Here is a 21,301-nt window from a genome sequence, read left to right on the forward strand (position 1 = left end):
GCAAAAATAGCTTAATTATTACCATTAAATGTTACATTATAGGTAGATTGAAAGCACAATTTGATGAAAAAAAGAGACTTAAGCAAATTATGTATAGTTAATGACTACTTTTCTGAATGTGTATCTTCATATAAAAGTGATTTTGAAAATTCACTTAGATTTCCGATGAAGAAAAAAAGAAAATGAGCTGACCTTAAGATTCTACTATAATTTCATAAATGATCAAGTAGCATCTAACATGTCAAAGGGGGCCAACTGAACTCTTACAATTCCTTCTTAAAATACAGAGAAAGAAGGTATTTTGGGCATATTATTGCATTTCAGGCCCTACTGAGCTAGCAAATAGAGCAGAAACAGGCTAGCAGAGAGGTAAGGATTTCTGTCCCTGTTGAATATTTTGGTCCAATTATCCTGAGTTTCATCCACCTTAATTTAAAAAAAAAGAAGAAAACAAAACAACCCTATTTTATTTTTTATTTTATTTTAAATGCAAAGTCTCATTTTCATTTGGAAAATTCCCTTTGTGAGGAAAATTTGAGTTTTAAAGGTTTAAGGATAACTAGGCTTCTTCTTCTTTGAACTATGATATTCCAAATTTAGTAATATAATGTACTAAGTGAGTTAATTAACTTTAATGAAATAGAATATTTAGCCTGATTTCAGTCATACTGAAATCACAATGTGAGAGAATGGTGAGGTGGCTGCATAAAGAAAGAGAACTCTTCTACAATATATACAATTATATTCAATGCCCCATTTTAAACCCATTTTAAAGTAACTTACTATATTCCAAAGGTTTTCCATTGTTTTTGAAGTGGGCTGTATCTAATATTGGCAGAAATAAGTGGGCTAGCAATTAGAACTTGAAAACATTTTAATTATTTTTAGGTAGGAGCCATGATTATTTGTGGGTAGACATATATAGCTATATACACATATAAATTATAAGCTCCCTTTCATTGTTATCACTACATTTAATTTTGCACACGTAAATTTTGCTGTGAGAATCCAGACTGAAGACTTCCATTTGAAGAGGGAAAAAGAAAGCCCTGAAGTAAAACTTGTCCAATGCTTATTTAAAGACCATACTTCTTTGGAGTGTGAATGAAGCTCTTAGCATTCAAAGGATTCATCTATCCTAAATGGATTTAAACACACTATATCATGAAAAAAGAAAAAATGACTGTATATGTTCACTTTAAAATATTTACTTAACCACAATAAAAGGTTAGATAGATTTCCCAAGTGAGCTAAGTTACGGTACCTGCTACAATGTGAAAATTTAAACATACTTTCAACTTAGCTTCCACTCATTTATCATATTTGACACAAAAGTCAAAAGCCCTTTTTAAGTACTAGCTAAGGCTTACTTGGAAAATATGCTGTGCTTTTTGCAGTAGCAAGGTATGAATGAAAACCACTGAACCAGAAGAATGTGAGTAAAGAGAAAGAACAGAAAAACGGCAATGTGGGAACCTACTGTTTTAATAAAGAATCATGGTTTAAAAAATGTTTGCTTTATGTTTGAACATTTCTGAGTCTTCAAAATTATAAAATTTGATAATAATTTGTAAACAGAACAATCTCTATGCAAAAGAATATTTTATTTATTCGGATTACACACACACACACACACACACACATTTTAACAAAGAGAACAGTCAGTGTCAGCTTTATGGAATGGAAGAGACCTAACATTTCTTTCAGAATAAGAATCAGTGAATTAAAACACTACCTTCAGAACATCTGGGAAATGAAGATAAAGAATCTTCTAGGAAATATGTATACCCATATTTGATCCATGTATTTTATGTATCATATATAATATTTATGTATTTAAATATATATTTATGTGTATCATACATACACTCTCCATTTTTCTAAGAATATGTAATCTTGATCATAGCATTATTAAAAACATGGATGCTTTCATTATATATATATAATCTCACACTGAGAATATGAAAAATTAATTCATTCTTATTTCCAAGGATTTATATTATTTACTGTACAGAATGGGCAGATACTGAGGAAAAAAAGTAGAAATATCTAGTGTTTGTAATATTAAAAATTATTTCTGACTATTTAATGTTTAATTCTTTTAATTCTGATCATAAAAATCATAGAATTAAGTTTAGTATATAGCATGTTCCTGGACTTTTTAATATAAGTCTACATTTAGAAATATTCAACTTTTCCTCTTGTTCATTCTATTCATACTACTGGTACACATATTAAGCTCTAGGCTATTATATTACACCCTCAGTAATGCAATCTGAGGGTGGTCCTTTTAAGATGAATTTGGTAACACTATGATCTGTTTATTCAGTGGAAAATCTATTTCAATGTCTAATTAGAAGCCTTTCAAAGGTCTACTCTTAGCTCCTTTGTAGGATGACTATCAGAGAGGAAGCTGGGTTTGTCTATATAGATGTTATCCCACACCTGCATTTCAGTTTACGTAAGCTTCCAAAAATGTACACTACTTTTATCACACCTACCGTATGCTGAAAATGTTAATACTTTTGGCAAACTGTAAAGTGCTTCAATGTGGAAAGTGCTAAATGAATATTTGAAAGCTCTGGTTCAGAGTTGGAAGCTTTTCACTTTAGCCTGCCCTCTGGCCAAATCTTCAGTTAGGTAGAGAGAATGTGCATAGCTGCAGTAATAAAGACAGAGCTAGAAGAGAGGCTGTTGGGCTCTGATCCAGGGATCAGCTGTCAGAAAACAAAAACAAAACTACACTTGAGTTAAGAACCATATCATCCCTATCCCCTTCTAGCCGATTTAAAGGATAATCTAATTCAAATTTGCCTATCTTGTGCTCTATTCATCCATGTTTCAGCTATGTTTGTGGATCTTCATTTTCTTGTTCTATGGTGGGAGGGAAGGGAAGTGTTGTCTATGGGCTATTCATCATCAGATCTTATAAATATGTAACAACTTTCAGCATCTGGATGAGATTTGCCTGGCCATTTACTTGAACACCAATTTCAAATACCAGAAAAAAGGAAACCATGCATCTTGGCTTAGACAAAGTTTCTAGTTGGGCAAGTCTGAACATGGTTTGTTGAGGTTATAACTCACTGATCCAAATAAACTCCAACTGTCAAAGCAGAATAGGACAAGAATGTGGTTTCTTTATAGCAGGGTTTAGATGAACTGTCCAGGTACAATTTGCTCATGCAAATAACTCAGACAAACAAAATGTGCCTCTCACATGAATGGTTCTGACCACTATTCATTCTCTGGGGTTACCCTATGTGCCTTCCTAAAAGATTCAGTTATTACAATAGTCAGAAATCATTTTTTAAAATATAAATACCAGATTTTCTACTTTTTTTCAGTGTCCATTCTGTTCAATAAATAATGTAAATCCTTGGAAATAAGAGTGAATGATTTGACAACATTTTTCATCTTCTTCTCAGTGTGAGGTTTTATATATATATCATTATCCCTGGTGCTAATATTCTCCAAAGGAGATAGCTTTTACTAGTAGTAGTTTTATATTCATGCATCTCCTCAGTAGAAATTTTATTGAGAGACTACTTCTGTTCATTTTTATTAATGTTTGGATTTCAATTATCTAATCTTAAGAAACAGCAACCTTAACCTAATTGCCTGCTTAAGTGATCTAGAACATGATGTTCTAGACTTCCTTCCCCTCTCTCCAGTTCTATCTCATCACTTCCAAGGATCCCTGTAACCTTCTGAAGCCCAAATTATGTTTTAGAATATGATTTCTCAGTCACTGGGTCTTTTAAGAGAATGGGATTGGAGGAGCCATCTGAAAAGAGACAATGATCAGGCACCTAAAGCAAACATATCATCTTTAATCTCCTAAACTCTCAGTTATTTTAAGTACTTCTTAAGTATTTGTTCCTTAGAGCTGGAGCAGTCATTAGAAAACACATAAGGCTTGACATCTAAGAGGAGAGCTTACCTCGGGATTTTCGTCCAAGAACATAAGCTTTTCCAAGGAGCTGCCATGTTGGTCTGTATAAATCTTCTAAGTCCAGTTGCCATCTGTCTGGTTCTAGGTAACGAATCAGTTCTTCCAAGGTACCAAAAGCAGCAATGGCATTGTTAAGCAAATCTAGGGGCAATGCTGAGGGGGGTAACACTGAAGAACTCAGAGCTTCTGTGTGGTGCTGAAAAGGAAGCAAACCATTCATTAACTTTTCCAAGTAATTCTATAAATTCCTTCTGCATTTGTACTCAAACTGAAAGAGGAAGTATTGGTAAATGACACCCATCAGAAAGCAGCTAAAATGTTTTTGAAACATTTGAGGTGATCCTTAATTCTCCTCTTTGATGGTGATGATGGCAACAATAATGACAATAGGAAGAATGATGATGTATTTAAAAACACTTAATTTCAAAAGTGCTTTCCTTGCTATATCTCTTTACATTTATTTAAGTAGTGTACAATAATGTAGTTCCTTTTTATAGATGAAGAAGCAGTTCGGTTCAGAGATATCAAGTCATTTGCCCACAGATAGACTGCCAGCTAATGTCAGAGCTGGGATTTGAACTCATTACTCCTGACTCAAAATCTAACACTCTTCCTACACCACTCTGCTGCAGAGGATCATAAAATTTAATCTTCACAAACTAAGGCAGATGGGTATAGGTGATGTTCAAATGGAAAACAGAAAACATTCCAATCCTCAACTGCAGACATAAAGTAAAGGTCACAGAGTAAAAGTACCCTAGGCTTTTGAATAGGGGTTATTTTTCATTCCCATGAAGCTGTTAGCTTATCCAAGAGGGATTCCTGCAATGGAGTACCTGGATGGAATGAGAATACTGTCAATAAAGGGAATAAGATGGAAAGATAGTTAAGGAGAGGAATAAGTTGGAATGTAAAGTTTTGATATTTACTAAAACTTCCCAATCAGTTGATTCTAATTAGGTACCTTAAATTAGTATATCACAAGCCATTATTTCAGCCCTCCTTGAAGATCATTTACAGATAAAAAACAAAACAAAACAAAACAAAAAAAACAAGATCTAAAGATTTGTCTAGGGCCAAATAACTAGTCATGGTTAGAGTTAGGACTCTAATCCACTACTCCCTTTTCCTAGTCCATGCCTCATTCCAATGAAATTCTTCCGGCTGGTACCTACAAAAGATGCTGCTACAGCAGTTCTCAAAATTGCTCTCCCTTGATGGCATTCACCAAGTCAAGATTTAGAACTGAAAGAAGCCTCAGAGCTTGCATAGTCCAACCTCCACCTGCAATCAAGATTTCACTTTATGGTTATGGGCTTGACAATATGAACTATAGAAACACATCATAGCTACAAAAGAGAATTTGCTATCCTTTCATTTCTTGCAAAGTCAAAACAATTTATAAAATGTTATCTCAGTTAGAATTAGACTTATTGACTTCCTTCACATAGTAAAACACTTGACAAAGTCCCAGAGAAGAAGTAGGAAAGATAATTCTTAGCGAGGTTTTTTTGTATTATCTAGGGAATCAACCAAGGAGCAATTTACAAAGAAAAAATCTCCATCAAAATGTTTATTTTTAAAGATTCAAGAACTAGAAATGTAATTTAAGCCTACTGAATCCATTAGCATACTTGTTTCCAAGTAGGAATCTTTGGACATCATTTTAGTATTTTAATATCAAGTTTACAGATATATGCATTGAAAGAATTACAAAAATTTAGATCTGGAAGAAAACTACTTTGATTCTAGTACTGTGTGGTACCACTGGTTGCCTGGACACTTTATCAGACATTCTAAATTTAAATTAGCACAACTACAGTAGCTAACCCAGAATTAAAATTTATATCATTTTCATTCATTTACACTCCAAGGTACAATGCTATTTGGGGAGTCTTTGAAATACACTGCTTTTCAAATGCCAGTCCTCCACTCAAGGATTTTTAGTGGCTCTCCACTAAGTATTGAATAAGTTATCAACTCCTAATCCTGGCATTCCAAGGCAAGCTCCAAACTTTCTTTGCAGCCCTTTGTCCTACCATTCCCTTGCATATACTCTATGTTGATTATTCTTCACAATTCATTTTTGTTTTACCCTCTTCTACCTTTATATTTTTCCTTCACCATATTTAGAATGAACTTTACCACCTCTTGAAGTCCCTCTTTGCGCCAAAACCCAGTTCATAACATTAAGTATCTTTTCCCACCTAAGCTAGACTAGATGTTCTCTTGTGCTAAGAATATTTATTAACACTACTTTTCCAGAACTTCTCCTCTGAACTTAAAATATGCTCTTTTATTGTACATGCTTATGTATAAACTACCTCCTCCCAGACCCTATCCAGGTTAAAAGAGATGATGAGAACAGGTTCTATGTCATATCTGTCTTTATATGTCTAATATCTAGGATAATATTTTGAATGCAATAGGCACTGGATGGCTTTTTTATGGTAATTTTGTTGCTGGCTTATTTTTTCATAAAAATACACATTTAACAATATTATTCTGAGAAGGGGCCTATAAGCTTAACTGCAGTGAGACCCAACAGAGACAACAGTTGAATCTATTAAAGGACATTCTCATGACTCCTTGCCCCACCCACTTAATTCAAGAAATAAGCTGGTTCCTTTTGTAAGTTATTCTTTTCTAAGAAGGCAAGATACCAAACCAAAGGAGAAAGGGAGTGGAGAGAAAGGAAATAGAAAGAAACTTCTATCTATATTTCTTCTGCTTTGTTTTCTCTAACAAAATACCACTGACCAGTGATGACTGATGAGTTTCCTAGAATCCCTTTCCCCCATTTCCTTGTCAACTTCTAGAACATTGCAGCTTGGTACATTTTTGTTTTAAAATATTGAATGTTCTACCATGCATTATTAGTTAACTAATTAGATCTAGAAGGTGTGTCAACACTTAGATTTACTACCTTCACCAAGCTGTGTTTCAATTTTCATTATTATGACTACTTCCATTTTGAAGATCATCAAAATATTCATTATCATTTGATTGTTTCAAGAATGAAACAATTTCACATTATATAATAACAGAATTCACAGTGATAACCACATTTCAAGATTTAATTTCTCAGCCTAGTGCTATGTTATTCAAGTTGCTCCTTAATGTCAGTCATTACTATTCAGGAAAAGATACCATACCTCTAACACAAGCAAACTCTGAAGGCCCATTCCTTCCCACTTTATGGTTCTACAAAAGAGAAGTTGGATAGATCATAGGAGTATTTATGAAGAAATTTTGTACAGAGAGGAAGTATGGTGTGCTGGAAAGAACACAAAATCTAAAGGCAAAGGACTCCAGGCCAAATCCTAACTCTTACTATTTGTTTGAAAAAAGACTTTAACTCTCTATTCAAAAATTTCCTCACCTATAAAATAGGGGATTGGAATAATCTGTAAAGTCCTTTCCAGTTCTGAACCCTATGATCTTAGATAGATAGATAGATAGATATAGATAGTCTGATCATGTGGAATATAAAGAAAAAGCTGTAGATTTTCATTTTTCTTCTAAATAAGACATGCCTAGAGGAGCATTAGGGAACACTAGAAAGTGCATTGACTGAATGAGGAGACTAGGCAAGTGTGCTCAACGGGAACACTAACTGAACCACCATGGGGGAGTCATCGAACTTTTCCAGTTCTCGGTTTTTGGTCTCTTCCCCATCTGTATCCATTCATCTGTAAAGTGGTAGAGAGGGGTGTGGGAAGGTTGTGAATGAGGAAGGCCCAAGGCTGGTAAGTTGCACATAAATCTCACGCTTATACATTTTGAATAGTTTCTTTAAGAAAAGAATCAGCAGGCATGGACATGGAAAGCACCAAATAACATGACAGAGAATGGAATTGATTATATTTAAACAGACAGGAAAAGGCTCATTACTGATGTGGGAGTCATTCCTGAATCAGCTATCTGCATATAGTCATCCTACTGACTTGTTTGAGCTGACATCAAAATTAGTATAAAGCCAGGGGAAGAATATACTGAGGAAAACAATATATGACATGCATATGAAACAATTCAATCTTGACCCATTTTAGGAAGTTATTGACAATGAAAAATAGTTAATGAGTGGTAGAAAAGACAACGAGAAGCTGGATGGTACAGCAGACAGAGTGCCAGGTCTGGAGTCAGGAAGACTCATCTTCTTGAGTTCAAATCTGGCCTCAGACACTTACTAGCTCTGTGACCCTGGGCAAGTGACTTAACCTTGTTTGACTGAGCTTCTTCATCTATAAAATGAACTGGGGAAGGAAATGGCAAAACACTCCAGTATCTTTGCCAAGAAAACCCCATATGGGGTCACAAAAATTTGGACACAGCTGAAAAAATGACTGAACAACAAGACTAAGAAAGGACAACCTGCTATACTGATAGCAGCAATTCTGTACAAAAATTTAACTGATATCAATTAATTGCAATAACAAGACTGAAAGGGCCTAAGTCAACTCTTTACACATTTGCGAAGTAAAAGTTCATAGTAGCCAAAAGCAATATGACTTTAGAATATAAAATCTTTTGTAATATCTGATGAAGGAGGTGGAAGATCATGTACATTAGTATCTCATAAAACAGAAAGAAGCAGTAGATGACAAAAGAAAGTTCACTAAGAGACTTGACTAATTGGTGATGAGACCACTTAAGGATGGAAGGGAAAGAGGACAACAAATAAAATTTCAAAAAGGGGGAACAATCTGCAAACAATTTTTATCACAAACTGTTGTCCTTCCTCATGAAAATTGGAACTGCTACATTTCAGTTTTAATATCACATATAATAATAGAGAAAAGAGAATAGAAACTAAAGAGTACAAAGATAAGGCAAATAGATTAGATCAAGTGTACATAGGGGAGACAGCACGATTGTAAGGAGATTGAGGTATCTATCCACAGGGCATCTAAAGAAGAAGAAGAAGAAAACAAAGGGGCAGAAAAGTTCTCAGGCCTTGATCAGCTGAAAAACAACAGCAACACAAACAATAGCAACTTAAAAAAACACTGATAACTATTAATCCATATATTGATTGCTGATATAAAACTTTTATGATATTCATCTCAGCACCTATTAACAACATCCCTGGTGAGAGTATTATATATAGATAACTTGCTTTTGCAAGTGAAATTCAAATTGACCACATCTTTATCATCATACAATTCACTAAAAGATATAGAGAATACAAGAATCTATTCAACTTTTGTTCACTATTGTTTAAAGTACAGTTTATTCAGTAGAACAAAACGCCTCCTGTGAGTTCTAATTCCAAATTCTCTCCTTTCCACACCCCCAAATCATTTAAGATTCCTTGAAAGCTACAAGAGAGATAACCCCACACATCAGGTGAGTCATAAAATGTGGAGACCTATGTTCACCAAAGATGTCTGCCCAATGGAGGAGGTCTAGCACACATTCCAAGATGGAGATGGTTTCTGCATGGATGGTGAGGTCTTACCGATTCAAATGGCACGATCTCATCCATTTGCAAGCAGACATTTCAAGCCAGATAACTCTAAAGAGACTTCTGGGAGCCATCCATAAGGGACAGAATGGAGGATGTCAGTTATCCAGATTGTAACAAAGAGTTGAATGAATAACCTATGAAGCCTTTCTATCCATATACACACATGGGACAGAGAGTACACAAATGGACAGAGTCTTAGACCCAGAATTAAATAGTTGACTATTTCAGGCTGGGTTGCCTTCAGGAAATTAGAAAACCATTTTAATGATCGAACCCAAGCTTCTCTAAGAAGCAAAGTTCTATAGTATAATATCATTTTGTGTGCTTACATGACTGTGAGGAAAGGAACACAGTAATTTCTCAAGATTTTAAAATAAGTATCACATAGAGGGCAATGAAGGGATGGACAGTAGGCATGAACACATGCTATGATATGTAATAAAGGGAAAACTTCAAAGAACAGTAAGGAAAGATGTTATTAAAGTAATGTGCTTGAGGCTAAAGTCCGTCTTGTGGCTGCAATGGTGCAGTAGGGAGATAAAAATAGGACCTGAGTTTGAAAACTGGCTTTGCCACTACTGTGTGTGTGTAACTGAGGACAAGTCATTTAAACTTTGTGCCTCAGTTTCTTGATATATAAAGTGAGAAGGTTGGACTAGATGACAACTAATGTTTATTTCAGCTCCAGAGGAAAAAAGATGGACTGGTCCCATTGCAAGGGTAAGAGATAACAGATGGCTCAAATACTCCACTGGCATTCTTGTGGTGACAGGAAATGTTGGAGAAGACTTTCAGCATATTGGGTGGACACTTTGAGACTATCTTATGGGAGGACACTAGCAAGAGCCATGTAAGATGGACAGGTATGTACTGTTGTTGTTGTTAAAGCATTCAGTTGTGTATGACTCTGTGACCTCATGGACCACAGTATACCAGTATTGTACTGGAATGGTTTGTCACTTTCTTCTTTAGCTCATTTTACAGATAGGTAAACTGAGGCAAACAGGGTACTTATCCAGGGTGACATAGCTAGTAAGTGTCTGAAGCCAGAGCAAGATCAGCTGGATCTTCCTGACTCCAGGGCCAGCACTCAATCCACTGAAATACCTTGTTGTCTCCAAAGGTGTGCATAGGAACATTCAAATTGAGGTTGCCACTATGTGAATATAAAATATGAGATAACTGGGTAACACTCTGAAAATGTCCACAAATATCACATTAGAATGTGGAGTTTGTTGTCATAAGGGTATATGAAGCATAACTTAATTTCCTTATGCATCCATAAACCAAATGACAACAATTAACTTGTGAGCAAGTGTCACATGATCTTAAACATCAGAAAGAGGTTCATGTTAAGAGTACTGGTTTAAGAAGGACTTCAAACAGATGCCAAAAATGGAGACAACAGAACACAGGGGGAGTAATGCTGCATTCATAGGCAATGCACCTAGTTTTGATACATTTGTCATTTGCTACCTATGTCGTCTTGTAACTTTCTTTATCTGCAAAAAATGAGGGGAGTTGGGATTAGATGTTCTAAAATATCTTGCTATTCTAAATCCTACAATATTCACATGGATATTGTCCATATTTTTTATTGCTTGATGGACCTTAGGACTTGTTTTCTTCATTTGTCAAATGGTCAAACCATATATGGATTCTTTACCTTGTTGTATCATAGATTATGGTAAAGCCTATAGATCTGTCCTCAGAATAATACCTTTTAACCAGAATTGAAAAAAGTATTATATTTCAGAGAAAACCAATTATTATTGAAATGCAACAATCAAAATATTTTAGAAAGGAAATGCACAGACCTCATATTAGGAAACACTACTAAACAGTCTCTAAGATCATTTGCAGTTTTAAATCTATGATTTCCTGATGCTCAAACTCACTCCTATAGAGTAAATTTTAATTATAAAGTTCAATATTCTCTTGTCAGAAAAAAAGTAAACTAAGAACTTGCAACTTTAAACCACAGAGTTTATATGAAGAAAGTCAAGTCCAAAATGATTGCCAACAGATCATATTCTTCAAGGGTTAGCCTAACCTGTAGGATGTATTCCTACTTTTATTTATGGGAAAAAAAAATACACCCTTGTGATCACCAGGCAAAACACAGCTCTGGATGACATCTGGAAACTCAAGGCAACAAAGTTTGCTGCCAAAACCAGTTTCCTAACTGATTTCTTCTCCAAAGTTACCCTTCTAAATCAACATTTTTGTGTGTTTTTTGTTCAGTTTGGTCAAGATGCTTTAAGACTAAGTTTCTTGCTCTTTCTCGGAAGAAAAGTTGACATTCTTTTTGGGATACTACATACAATTGAAACTTCAGATTCTATAGTATTGTTAATTTTGCAGAGGCCAGCCATAGTTTCCTTATCTCCAGAGAAGCATATCTTTTTTTTATTAGAATTTTTGCGGCTAGTACAATTTTAAAAATATCCCATTTACAATGAATCTTCCTTAGACAAATATACACCACACAAACGTTTACCTTGGGTATCATAGCAACAGCTGCAAAATATTTAGGCCCCACAAAGATTTATGCTGCAGCTTTCTTAGCCAACCTCATATAATATATTTGAAACTGATAAGAAGTCTTTCCCCTCATGCATACCTACCAGAAGGGCTAGGAATGCAGATTAGACTTTATTGTTGCAGTTAAAAAAAAATGTTAATCCAGGAGGTGGGGGGAAGAATGTCTTCTATTGTGTAATACCACCTCTTAAAGGTGTATCTAATCTCATTTAAGTTCTGTCAAGCTGTTATACAGTAAAGGTATCTGCATTTTAAAAAGCTTAAGAATCAGACAGGGCACACTGACAGAAATGGCTGCCAGGATAAATCAACAAGAGGTTTTGCAGAAACACAAGAGAACCCTGAAAGAATGTCCTCAGACATGGATCCTTGCCCTCACCTTCACCCTTTCTTCAAGAAGACTTCCCTGAGATTGTCTGGAATAGGCCGGGTAAGGTTTTAATACTATTTTTATAAAAAGCAAACTCATAAAATCCCAAACAAGCAGAAGTGTTTTAATACATTTTGGGGAAATGTATTTGGGAGAAATAAAGATTACGACTCTCCAGGTGATAAATCTTGGGCATGGTGGACAACTGAAGCATGAAGTGCTAATCTTTGAGAAATTTTTGCTGAATTAAAATAAGAATATAAAACAAAATAGCTTATAAGCAAGATGTTATTGATGGGGTATGATCATACAGGACACTGTGCAACAGACAACACTTAGTCTCATAATTTCAAGGTTCTTGTGGTTTCTTCAAATCAAAACTGAAAGTTAAATTCAAAGGCTTTTGGGTCCTGGGCAGGCCTTGAATAATAGAAATGTCATATCTTGGATCGAATAGTGGAGAAGCGGTAGAGGGAATTTTGAGGGTATTTGAGGAAAACTGTTAATTTTTTTCATCAAAAGCATGATGATCCACCTAGCAGACATTTTGAATACACGCCCTTGTTTGAAAAAAAAAATGATTAATCAAAAAGCTCTTACTAAATGAATTTCACTTAGAATGCAACCATCCTACTGCCTTAAACTAATTATGTTTATAGATTAAATTAGGGACATTTCCAAATACACCCATCTCCCCAAAGCAAAAGCAATCTGTGATCACCTGATCAATAAAGAGACCCCCTAATAAATATTTTTGTTCAACAAACAGAATTCCCTGCCCCCCCCCCACACGCACACTTTCTAAGAACACTGTCTCAAACCAATGGCATAATTTGTGAATAATAAAAATATATAATAGTGTCTCTTCATCACACACACACAAGACATACACCATTTAAATGGGAAATAACTCTCAGAGAGGAAAAACTGACTAAGGGAGGTGTGGTGGGGTGCAGGAAGAGTTGGGAAGGACTCTTACAGAAAGTGGTTTTCGAGTTGAGTGTTAAACAAGAGAAGCTAGGTGGTGGAGATGAGCTGGGATAGAATTCCAGGAATGGGAGATTGCTGTTAGAGAGACTTGGAGATAAGAGATGAAGTGTTGTGTCCAAGGGACAAAGAATAGGTCAGTGTTAATTGATCATAAGGTACATAGAAAGGAGAAAAGTAGAAAGCTAGAAAAGGAAGGAGACGGATTGTGAAGGCCTTTAAAAGCTAAATAGAGTACTTCATTTTGGTCCTGGGGAGAACAGGAAACCATGGGAAATTATTAAGTAGGAGCCTGATACCATCAGACCTGTACTTCAGGAAGATCACTTTGGAAGCTGAGTGGAGAGACACTTAAAGACTGAAGATCACAGGGGCTCAGTAGGATAGTGTTTAAAAGTTTTGTTGTTTTTTTTTTGTAATGAATATTGAAAACCTTATTAAAGCCTTCTTAAATTACCATGGTAATTCAAAGGAAAAGATACAAAATGCTGAAATTATGCGGAGTATCCAGAATTAATGGCAACTATAGCAACTCAAAAAACACTCTATTTTTTTAAATGAGATGTCAAGGTCTTATTATTTATTATTAAGACATAACTACTCTAGAACATGCATCAATTTGCAAAGTATTTCTAAGCCATAATCCTCATCAATTCCACATGTGAATTTGGTACTGGACATAGCAGTTCTAAGTGGCCAGATTTTAAACATGCTATTACTTCCTTAAGCACCTGATGAAAGGTGCAGTTACAAATATTATAAAACCATTGCTAATAATATATAAGCAAACCCATTCTCTCCAATTCAACAGAGAGCTATATCAACAGAGGGCCAACATCACTCTTTTATGTAACTTCGTTAACATTAAACATTCTGAAAATTATGATAGACCTTGAAAGTAGAGGAACCAAATCCCTAGAAGCCAAGTTGCCTAAGGAAAGCAGTCCATAAAATTCATAAATTAAGAAACATTTTAAGCTGAACAGGTATATGTACATATATGTATAAATATACATAGACATGCTTATGTATACAGTATAGGTGAATTAATCAGGCAAAACCTTTAGTGAGTTTATCTTAGAGCCAAGAAGTTGGTTTTTATCAGTCATTCAATCATGTCTGACTCCTGATGACTCCATGGACCATAGCATGACTGGCCTTTCCATCCTCCACTATCTCTAAAAGTCTGCCCAAGTTCATATTCACTATTCCCATGACACTATTTTTCCACCTCTTCCTCTGCTGTCCCCTTCTCCTATTACCTTCAACTTTTCCCAACATCAAAATCTTTTCCAATGAGTCCAGCCTTCTCATTATGTGGTTAAAGTACTTAAGCCTTGGCTTCAGTACTTGATCTTTCATTAAGTAGCCTAAATTATTTCTTTAAATATTGACTAATTTAAACTGGGTTCAATTCTCTACAGGACTATTTGTTGAAAAAGTCACTTAAATTCTCAGCTTAAATTGAAGAGAACATGGAACTTGCTTTGGAAGAGGGAGTTTCCTATTATAGTAAAATAAGAGATCCAACTGTTATCAACACATATACACACAGACGTATATATGAACATGCATGTAGGTATGACGCATGTGTATTTATAAGCTTTAGTTATAAGTATATATGTGTGTATACATATATGACCTCCAGTTGCATACACATATGTAGTTATTATATATATAATAAGCTATACTTACAAGTATATATATGAAACATAATAGATTAATAAACCATATGTATACATGTGTGTATAGAGTATACACACATATAGACATACACATATAGCTTAAATTCTGTTATGTAGGGGTAACTAATTTTTGTTATAATACACATCAAGAAATTTCATTTCATTATTTATTTTGGTATGTAAGTGGAGTGACATTACCTATGTATGTTACTCAGTTTTCAATGATAAACACACCCAACATTCTTGTAACACAGACATGGCATATCACAGCTTGTCCTGCCCTGCAGGGAAAGATTTTGAACAAACATATTTTCCTGCACTAAAACAGATTTATACACAGTAGTTGTCTGGGAAGATGTTTATTGGGTGGGAGGGTGAGAGTGGAAGGTAGGAAATAAAGAGAGAAATGAGGATTAAACAACAAATTCATCTAATGCAATTCTTCAACTCTATGAAAAGTGTTTTAGAACGAATCCTTAGCTCACATCATTCCCATCTTCTATGACCAGGGTTTTTACTCTTCTTTTTGTCATGAACAGCCTGGCAGTGATGGCAGTTTTATAAATCCTATGGACCCCTTCTCAGAATAATATTTTTAAATCATCAAATCAAGGAAATGTTACATTTCAGTGACAGGCTAGAAAAATTAAAGATGTACTTATTTTTCCCATGCAAGTTAATGGACCTGCTTTCCCCTGAACTCCCATCATGGATCGTTTGGACACCAGGTTAAGGGCCTCCTCTTCTGTGAGGAGTTTTCAATGAGCAGTGAATGAGCCACAGATAAGCTATTAGATCACTACATGTGAAACACAAAATGCAATTAAACAAAACCATCTCTGAGAGGTATGCTGTGTCATCTATGTTCATACAACAATGTGAACCAACTTAAAATATTTCAGTTATATTTATTGAGGAAAGAATGAAGGAAGGAAAAAAGGAAGGAAGGAAGGAAGGAAGGAAGGAAGGAAGGAAGGAAGGAAGGAAGGATAGAGAAGGTAGGATAGAGAAGGTAGGAAGGCAGAAAGGAGAGAAGATGTGAAGGGAGGGAAGAGGGGAGAAAGGGGAGAGGGAGGAGGGCAGACATTTATAAAGAGTCTGCTATGGGCCAGGTCCTAAATACTTTACAAATACTCTTGATCCTTACAACAACCCTAGGAGGTAGGTACTATTATTACCCTTATTTTACAGTTGAAGAAACTGAAGCTAATAGAGATTAAGTGACTTGCCCAGGGTCACCCAGCTACTAAGTGTCTGAAGCTGGGTTTAAACTCAGATCTTCCTGACTCCAGATCCACACTCTATTCCCTTCACCACCTAGACAACCAAGGGTAAAAATAGAAGAGACAATATTATTAGTAACTGCTGACCAGTGCTAAGGAATGAAAGAATGAGAATACAAATGAGGACAGTGACCTAGAAGGCTCAAAATGTCTAAATGGACACTGACCCTGGCAAAGACCCATATTAAGCAACCAGCTGGAGAAGTTCAGTCCCCATTCTGTGCAGTGGGAAGCACCACAAGAATTTTGAGGACACAGTAAGTCTCCAACTGTATAATTTCCTCCTTATGATAGATGGTGTAAGAAGACTGGTATTTAAATTCTAGCTTTGCCACTTACTAAGCTGTATGGCTTTTGGCAAGTTACTTGACTGTACTATATTTCACTGATAAAATGGAGATGCTATTACTTGCAAAGTCTCTTTCAGGAAGAGTGTTTTGTGGTTTCAAGGCTTACAAAAAAATTTTGTAAATATTGTCTTATTTTATCCTCATAACCACTCCTAGAGGTGCTTTATTATTCTCACTTTACAGATAATAGTAGGAAAAGCTGGAATTTATATAGCACTTATGATGTAATACATGGGCAGCTAAGTGGCACAGGGCCTGGAGTCAGAAAGACCAGAGTTCAAATACAACCTCAGGCACTTAAGTGTGACCTCGGCCAAGTTACTTAAGCCCTAAATGCATAAAAATAGAAAAGGCAATAGCAAACCACTTCAATCTCTTTGCTGAGAAATCTCCATAGACAATTGGTCCACAGGTTTCTGAAGGGTTGGACACAACTGAATAAATGTGGCATATACTGTGCTAAGCACTGTACAAGTATGATGTCATTTGATCCTCACAACAGACCTGAGAGGTAAGTGCTTTAATTATCCCTATTTTACAGATGAGGAAACTGAGGCAGATATAGACTAAGTGATGTGCCCAGGGTCACACATTTAGCAAGTATCTGAGATCAGATTTGAACCTGTCTTCCTGAATCCAAGTCCAACATTCCTTCACTATCCCACATTACATGATCTTACAAATCTAAAGTTTGTAGAGGTCTCCTTAGCATTGTAAATGTATTCCCCCAGACAATCCCCCATGGCAAAATTAATGGCATTTCCCCTGGTCTCTGTCTTCATTATTTGAAATTCCCAATGTGCTGGGTGTGTCATTATTTCCTTCATTTTTTCCATGAGTGTTGCACAAGTACACAGTGGTATAAACATGGTTGTATCCATCACATGGGTATTTACATACTCCAGAAACCTACACTTGAAATGGCCTTGAATGTCTTAGTTAGATAATCATTTCATTTTAAAATAGAGCTTACTGAAGTGAGAACCACCATAAAAAGATCATCCATGAGGATATGGACATCTTCTGGCTGGCTGGGGAGAGTTCAAGAAGCCACTTAATGAAAATTGCTACCATCACCCTCAAGAGAAACTGGTAAAAATTGTACCTGACTTATGACTTGTCACAATTGTAGAAAAATGGGAATGTATGAAATACCAGGACCCATGGACACTGTGCCTTAGATGGTCCTACACTCTAGAAACCCTGGACCATAAAGAGAAATATTTGCACATTGAGCCATTATGGTATAATCCATTTTCCTGGAATAACTGATATTGAGTGTAATGAATAGACAGGAGTTAGGGTAGAGGATTCAATATTTAGCAGTCATTGATTGCACAAATTTCATGGAATTGGAATGTGAGTGGTTGAGTAGATTATTTTATTCCATACTGGTTTGAGCACATTTCGTAGGCATAGTTGGCATTGACTGATACTGATTCAATGATTTTTCTGTAAGAGAGAAATTCTAGGAAAGGTTGTTCGTTATATTATGCTAAATTGGGAAAATATAGAAGCACATTTGAATAAAATGTTCAGTGACATAGTTTGAAAATGGAGATGGTCATGGAATTCCAAACATTCAGAGAACCATAGCATCTATTTGTTCCAAGGGATTTTAGTCCATGCTCCTGCTTCGGATCCAATATTGGGATCTCTTCTATAACATGTCTGACAGGTGGGTCACTCATTCTCTGCTTGAACACTTCCAGGAAAAAAGAGTTTATGGTTTTGTATAGTGCCCTTCTCTATTCAGGGCCACTTTTCATATCCAGGAAAGTTCTTGTGTTAAACCAAAATCTTCTCATGTAGAATTTCCCATGGTCCTAATTCTCCCCTTTGTACCAATATGGAATAAATCTAATTCCTCCTTTAATTTGATGACCTTCAAACACTTGAACAGAAATATTACATCTTCCCAAGATTTTCTCAGTCAGGTTAAATATTTGCAGGTCCTTTACTTATACCTTTAGAAATTGAACCACTAATTCCTCAGTTAATAAGAAAATTCAATTAATTCTTATATCATTTCTTGGAAAAAAGAGGTTTTACCAATCACTTGGTTCAATAGTTACACAGTGTGTTGTAGCAGAAAAATGTTCCTAATTTGAAGTTAAAAGACCTAGGTTCAAATTCTGATAACTACCCTTCACTACTGATATGAACCTGAAACATTTCCTTAATCTCTTCACGTTCTTCATGTGTATAAAGATAGAACAGATAATTGTAAAACCCCTTTCTAGCCCTGGATCTACAGCCTTGCCTTTGGCCTTATGAATTTCATCATTGATCATTTCATTCATAAAAATGCAAGTATTGACAACAGCATTAATTATCACTCATTTACTAAACAATTTCTATTCTATTACATTTCAATAAGAAAATATTTTGTTTCCAAATGATTTCACACAAAGGATTTGAAATCGTCCACAGAGTAAATGTTCATATAATTCCCAGACACTGGCCAATTTTCAAAAGTAATTAAGTGAAAGCCATTTGAAAGTGAATATTCATATTGAAAAGACTTTTTTTGCCATGGCTTCTGCCTTTTCCCATAAATTATTTACACTTTTAGGTATTTTATTCTTCCAAATTTCTTATTTTCCTGTTCACTGATGCAGATGTACTAGATGCCTTGTGATGATTTTATGCAGAATATATGGAAATAATTATACACCCATACCGGCAAAATTGTGGTTTTATATGCTGTGGTGAACTGCGGTTTCAGCTTGAGCTGCTGTCATTCATAATCTGGGAAGTGGTTACTTTTGTTTTTTAGTTTTAAGTTCAAAATAACAAAATCTATGACATTGCATTAACCTCTTTCCATTGATATTTAAAGCAAGGATGGCATAATCCTCTAGTAACTGAGTTGCTTCACAGAGATTGTTGCAAATGTTTCAGGATTCTATTGAGTCCAGTGTTATAGACTGAAGGTATTCATTGCACACACCCTAAACAGATTGAAGGAAACTGGCAAAGCATGGGTTTCCCCCTTTAATCAAATACAGAGGGGGAGAGAGAAAAAATCTTTATGAATCTTGAATGGAACTCTGGGAAAATAAATCTCTGAAATACCACTAAAACAGTCATGTAAATCAAAATGAGGTTCAGGCACATAATTCTCTCTTGAAAACTTTATTTTGTTAAAATATATGAATTTGTTTTTGAAAATGTTTATCTAAATGCCATTAAAATATAAAAACCAAAAAGACCTAGCCCATGCTAGAAATGCAAAGGTCAGTCATGGGCTTGATCCCAGATATGCACAGAGAGTTTGGAGTTGCTCTGTTTTTAACTTGAATCAGTTTGTCCCTTGTTAGGCAACCTGGTAACAACTCACTCTGGGTGGCTTGCCATATTAATGCTGAACTAAAGTAGTGTGGTATACTCAATAAGCTTAGCCCACAGTTCAGAACTCCAGAGCCTATGAGATCTACCAGCCTCAGGCTTCCTGGCAACAGTGACTGCAAGCATAAGCCTCCACTGGAGGTAAATGCTATGTCTTGTTCAATTCATCACATCAGAATTAAATGAAATGATATATATAAAACATTTTGTATTCCATAAAACACCATAGAAATGATTATTATTATTATTATATAAAATGACTCACAAAAATGCAAAAATCAAATACAATGAGAAGAAGGATTCCCACCAAAATGGCAATCACTTAGTAGAGTACCCTTGACCTCCATGTACAGAGTTCACTTATTCAATGGAAGTATACTACATGTACTTCTTTAGTAGAGCAAAAGAGAAGACTATTTCTTTAACTAGATAATGGGGAGTAGCTACCAACAGCATCTGTCACCATTACAGCATTCTAAAATTATGTGAAAATTAAAATACTAGCAAATATGAGCCCTGAGTATTATGAATTCACTAGAACTGATGACTCATTCACCAGGATTAGTTAATCAGATTGCCAAAGGATATGTATGTATCATTCTTAAAAGAAGCTGCTAAGGGTATTGGAAAGGCCATTGGATTTAATATAAAAATACCTATTTTTGATTCCAGATTCTCCTATTTACTCTCTGCATAAATTTGGGTAAGCCAAGTTCAATGTCTTGGCCTCAGTTTCATCTCCTAGACTAGATGATCTCTGAAGTTTCACCCATCATCTCTATATACTAATTCCTAATAGTCAAATGATGCAATATTTGTTTAAGAAAAACACTTAGCATGGTATCTGGCCCATAGTAGGTGCTTAATAAATGGTTATTCCATCACCACCACTGTTAATAATGTACAAACCAAGATAAAGGGAAATACATCTCACTTCTAGAAGTCCTTAATATAAAGTGGGCTGCAACAACCATGGATTTAAAAAAAAATAAACTATAGGGAATTTGGCAAAAATTTAAAATTTGCTAAGGTGAAAATAAAGTTTGCTAAGAAGTGAGAATATGTGGTATAATGCCAACAAAGAATGTCACTGAATATAAAGTGGTATCTAATGATGAGGAGACCAATAAATACCATGTTCAGAGGGTTTATATCCTGTCATACAGAAAAAAAAAAATATTTAGGGAGTTGCTGACTTTGCTACTATGCCCATTCTCTGTGTCTCAGCTCATGGAATTGGATTCTATTTTTGTTCACTCCACCTTTAGTAAGGGTGTTCTATAGGATCCCTGTACAGTTAGATGCA

The 21,301-nt window shown here is 35.3% G+C and overlaps 1 protein-coding gene across 2 annotated transcripts in view; it reads right to left on the minus strand.

Annotated features, from left to right (window-relative positions):
* PDGFC (platelet derived growth factor C) overlaps positions 1 to 21,301 on the minus strand; it is a 252,689-nt gene that overhangs the window by 9,967 nt on the left and 221,421 nt on the right. The window contains exon 4 of one of the 2 annotated variants that reach the window (XM_069105622.1): positions 3,944 to 4,178. In XM_069105622.1, the coding sequence (XP_068961723.1) occupies positions 3,944 to 4,178 (235 nt within the window). The remainder of the gene's footprint in view (positions 1 to 3,943; positions 4,179 to 21,301) is intronic. The other variant, XM_069105623.1, reaches the window with a different exon arrangement.

The sequence above is a fragment of the Petaurus breviceps genome, unplaced genomic scaffold, assembly GCF_028583685.1.
Source record: "Petaurus breviceps papuanus isolate PSGF00001 unplaced genomic scaffold, PetGlider_PUasm1.0 76, whole genome shotgun sequence".
Lineage (NCBI taxonomy): Eukaryota > Metazoa > Chordata > Mammalia > Diprotodontia > Petauridae > Petaurus > Petaurus breviceps.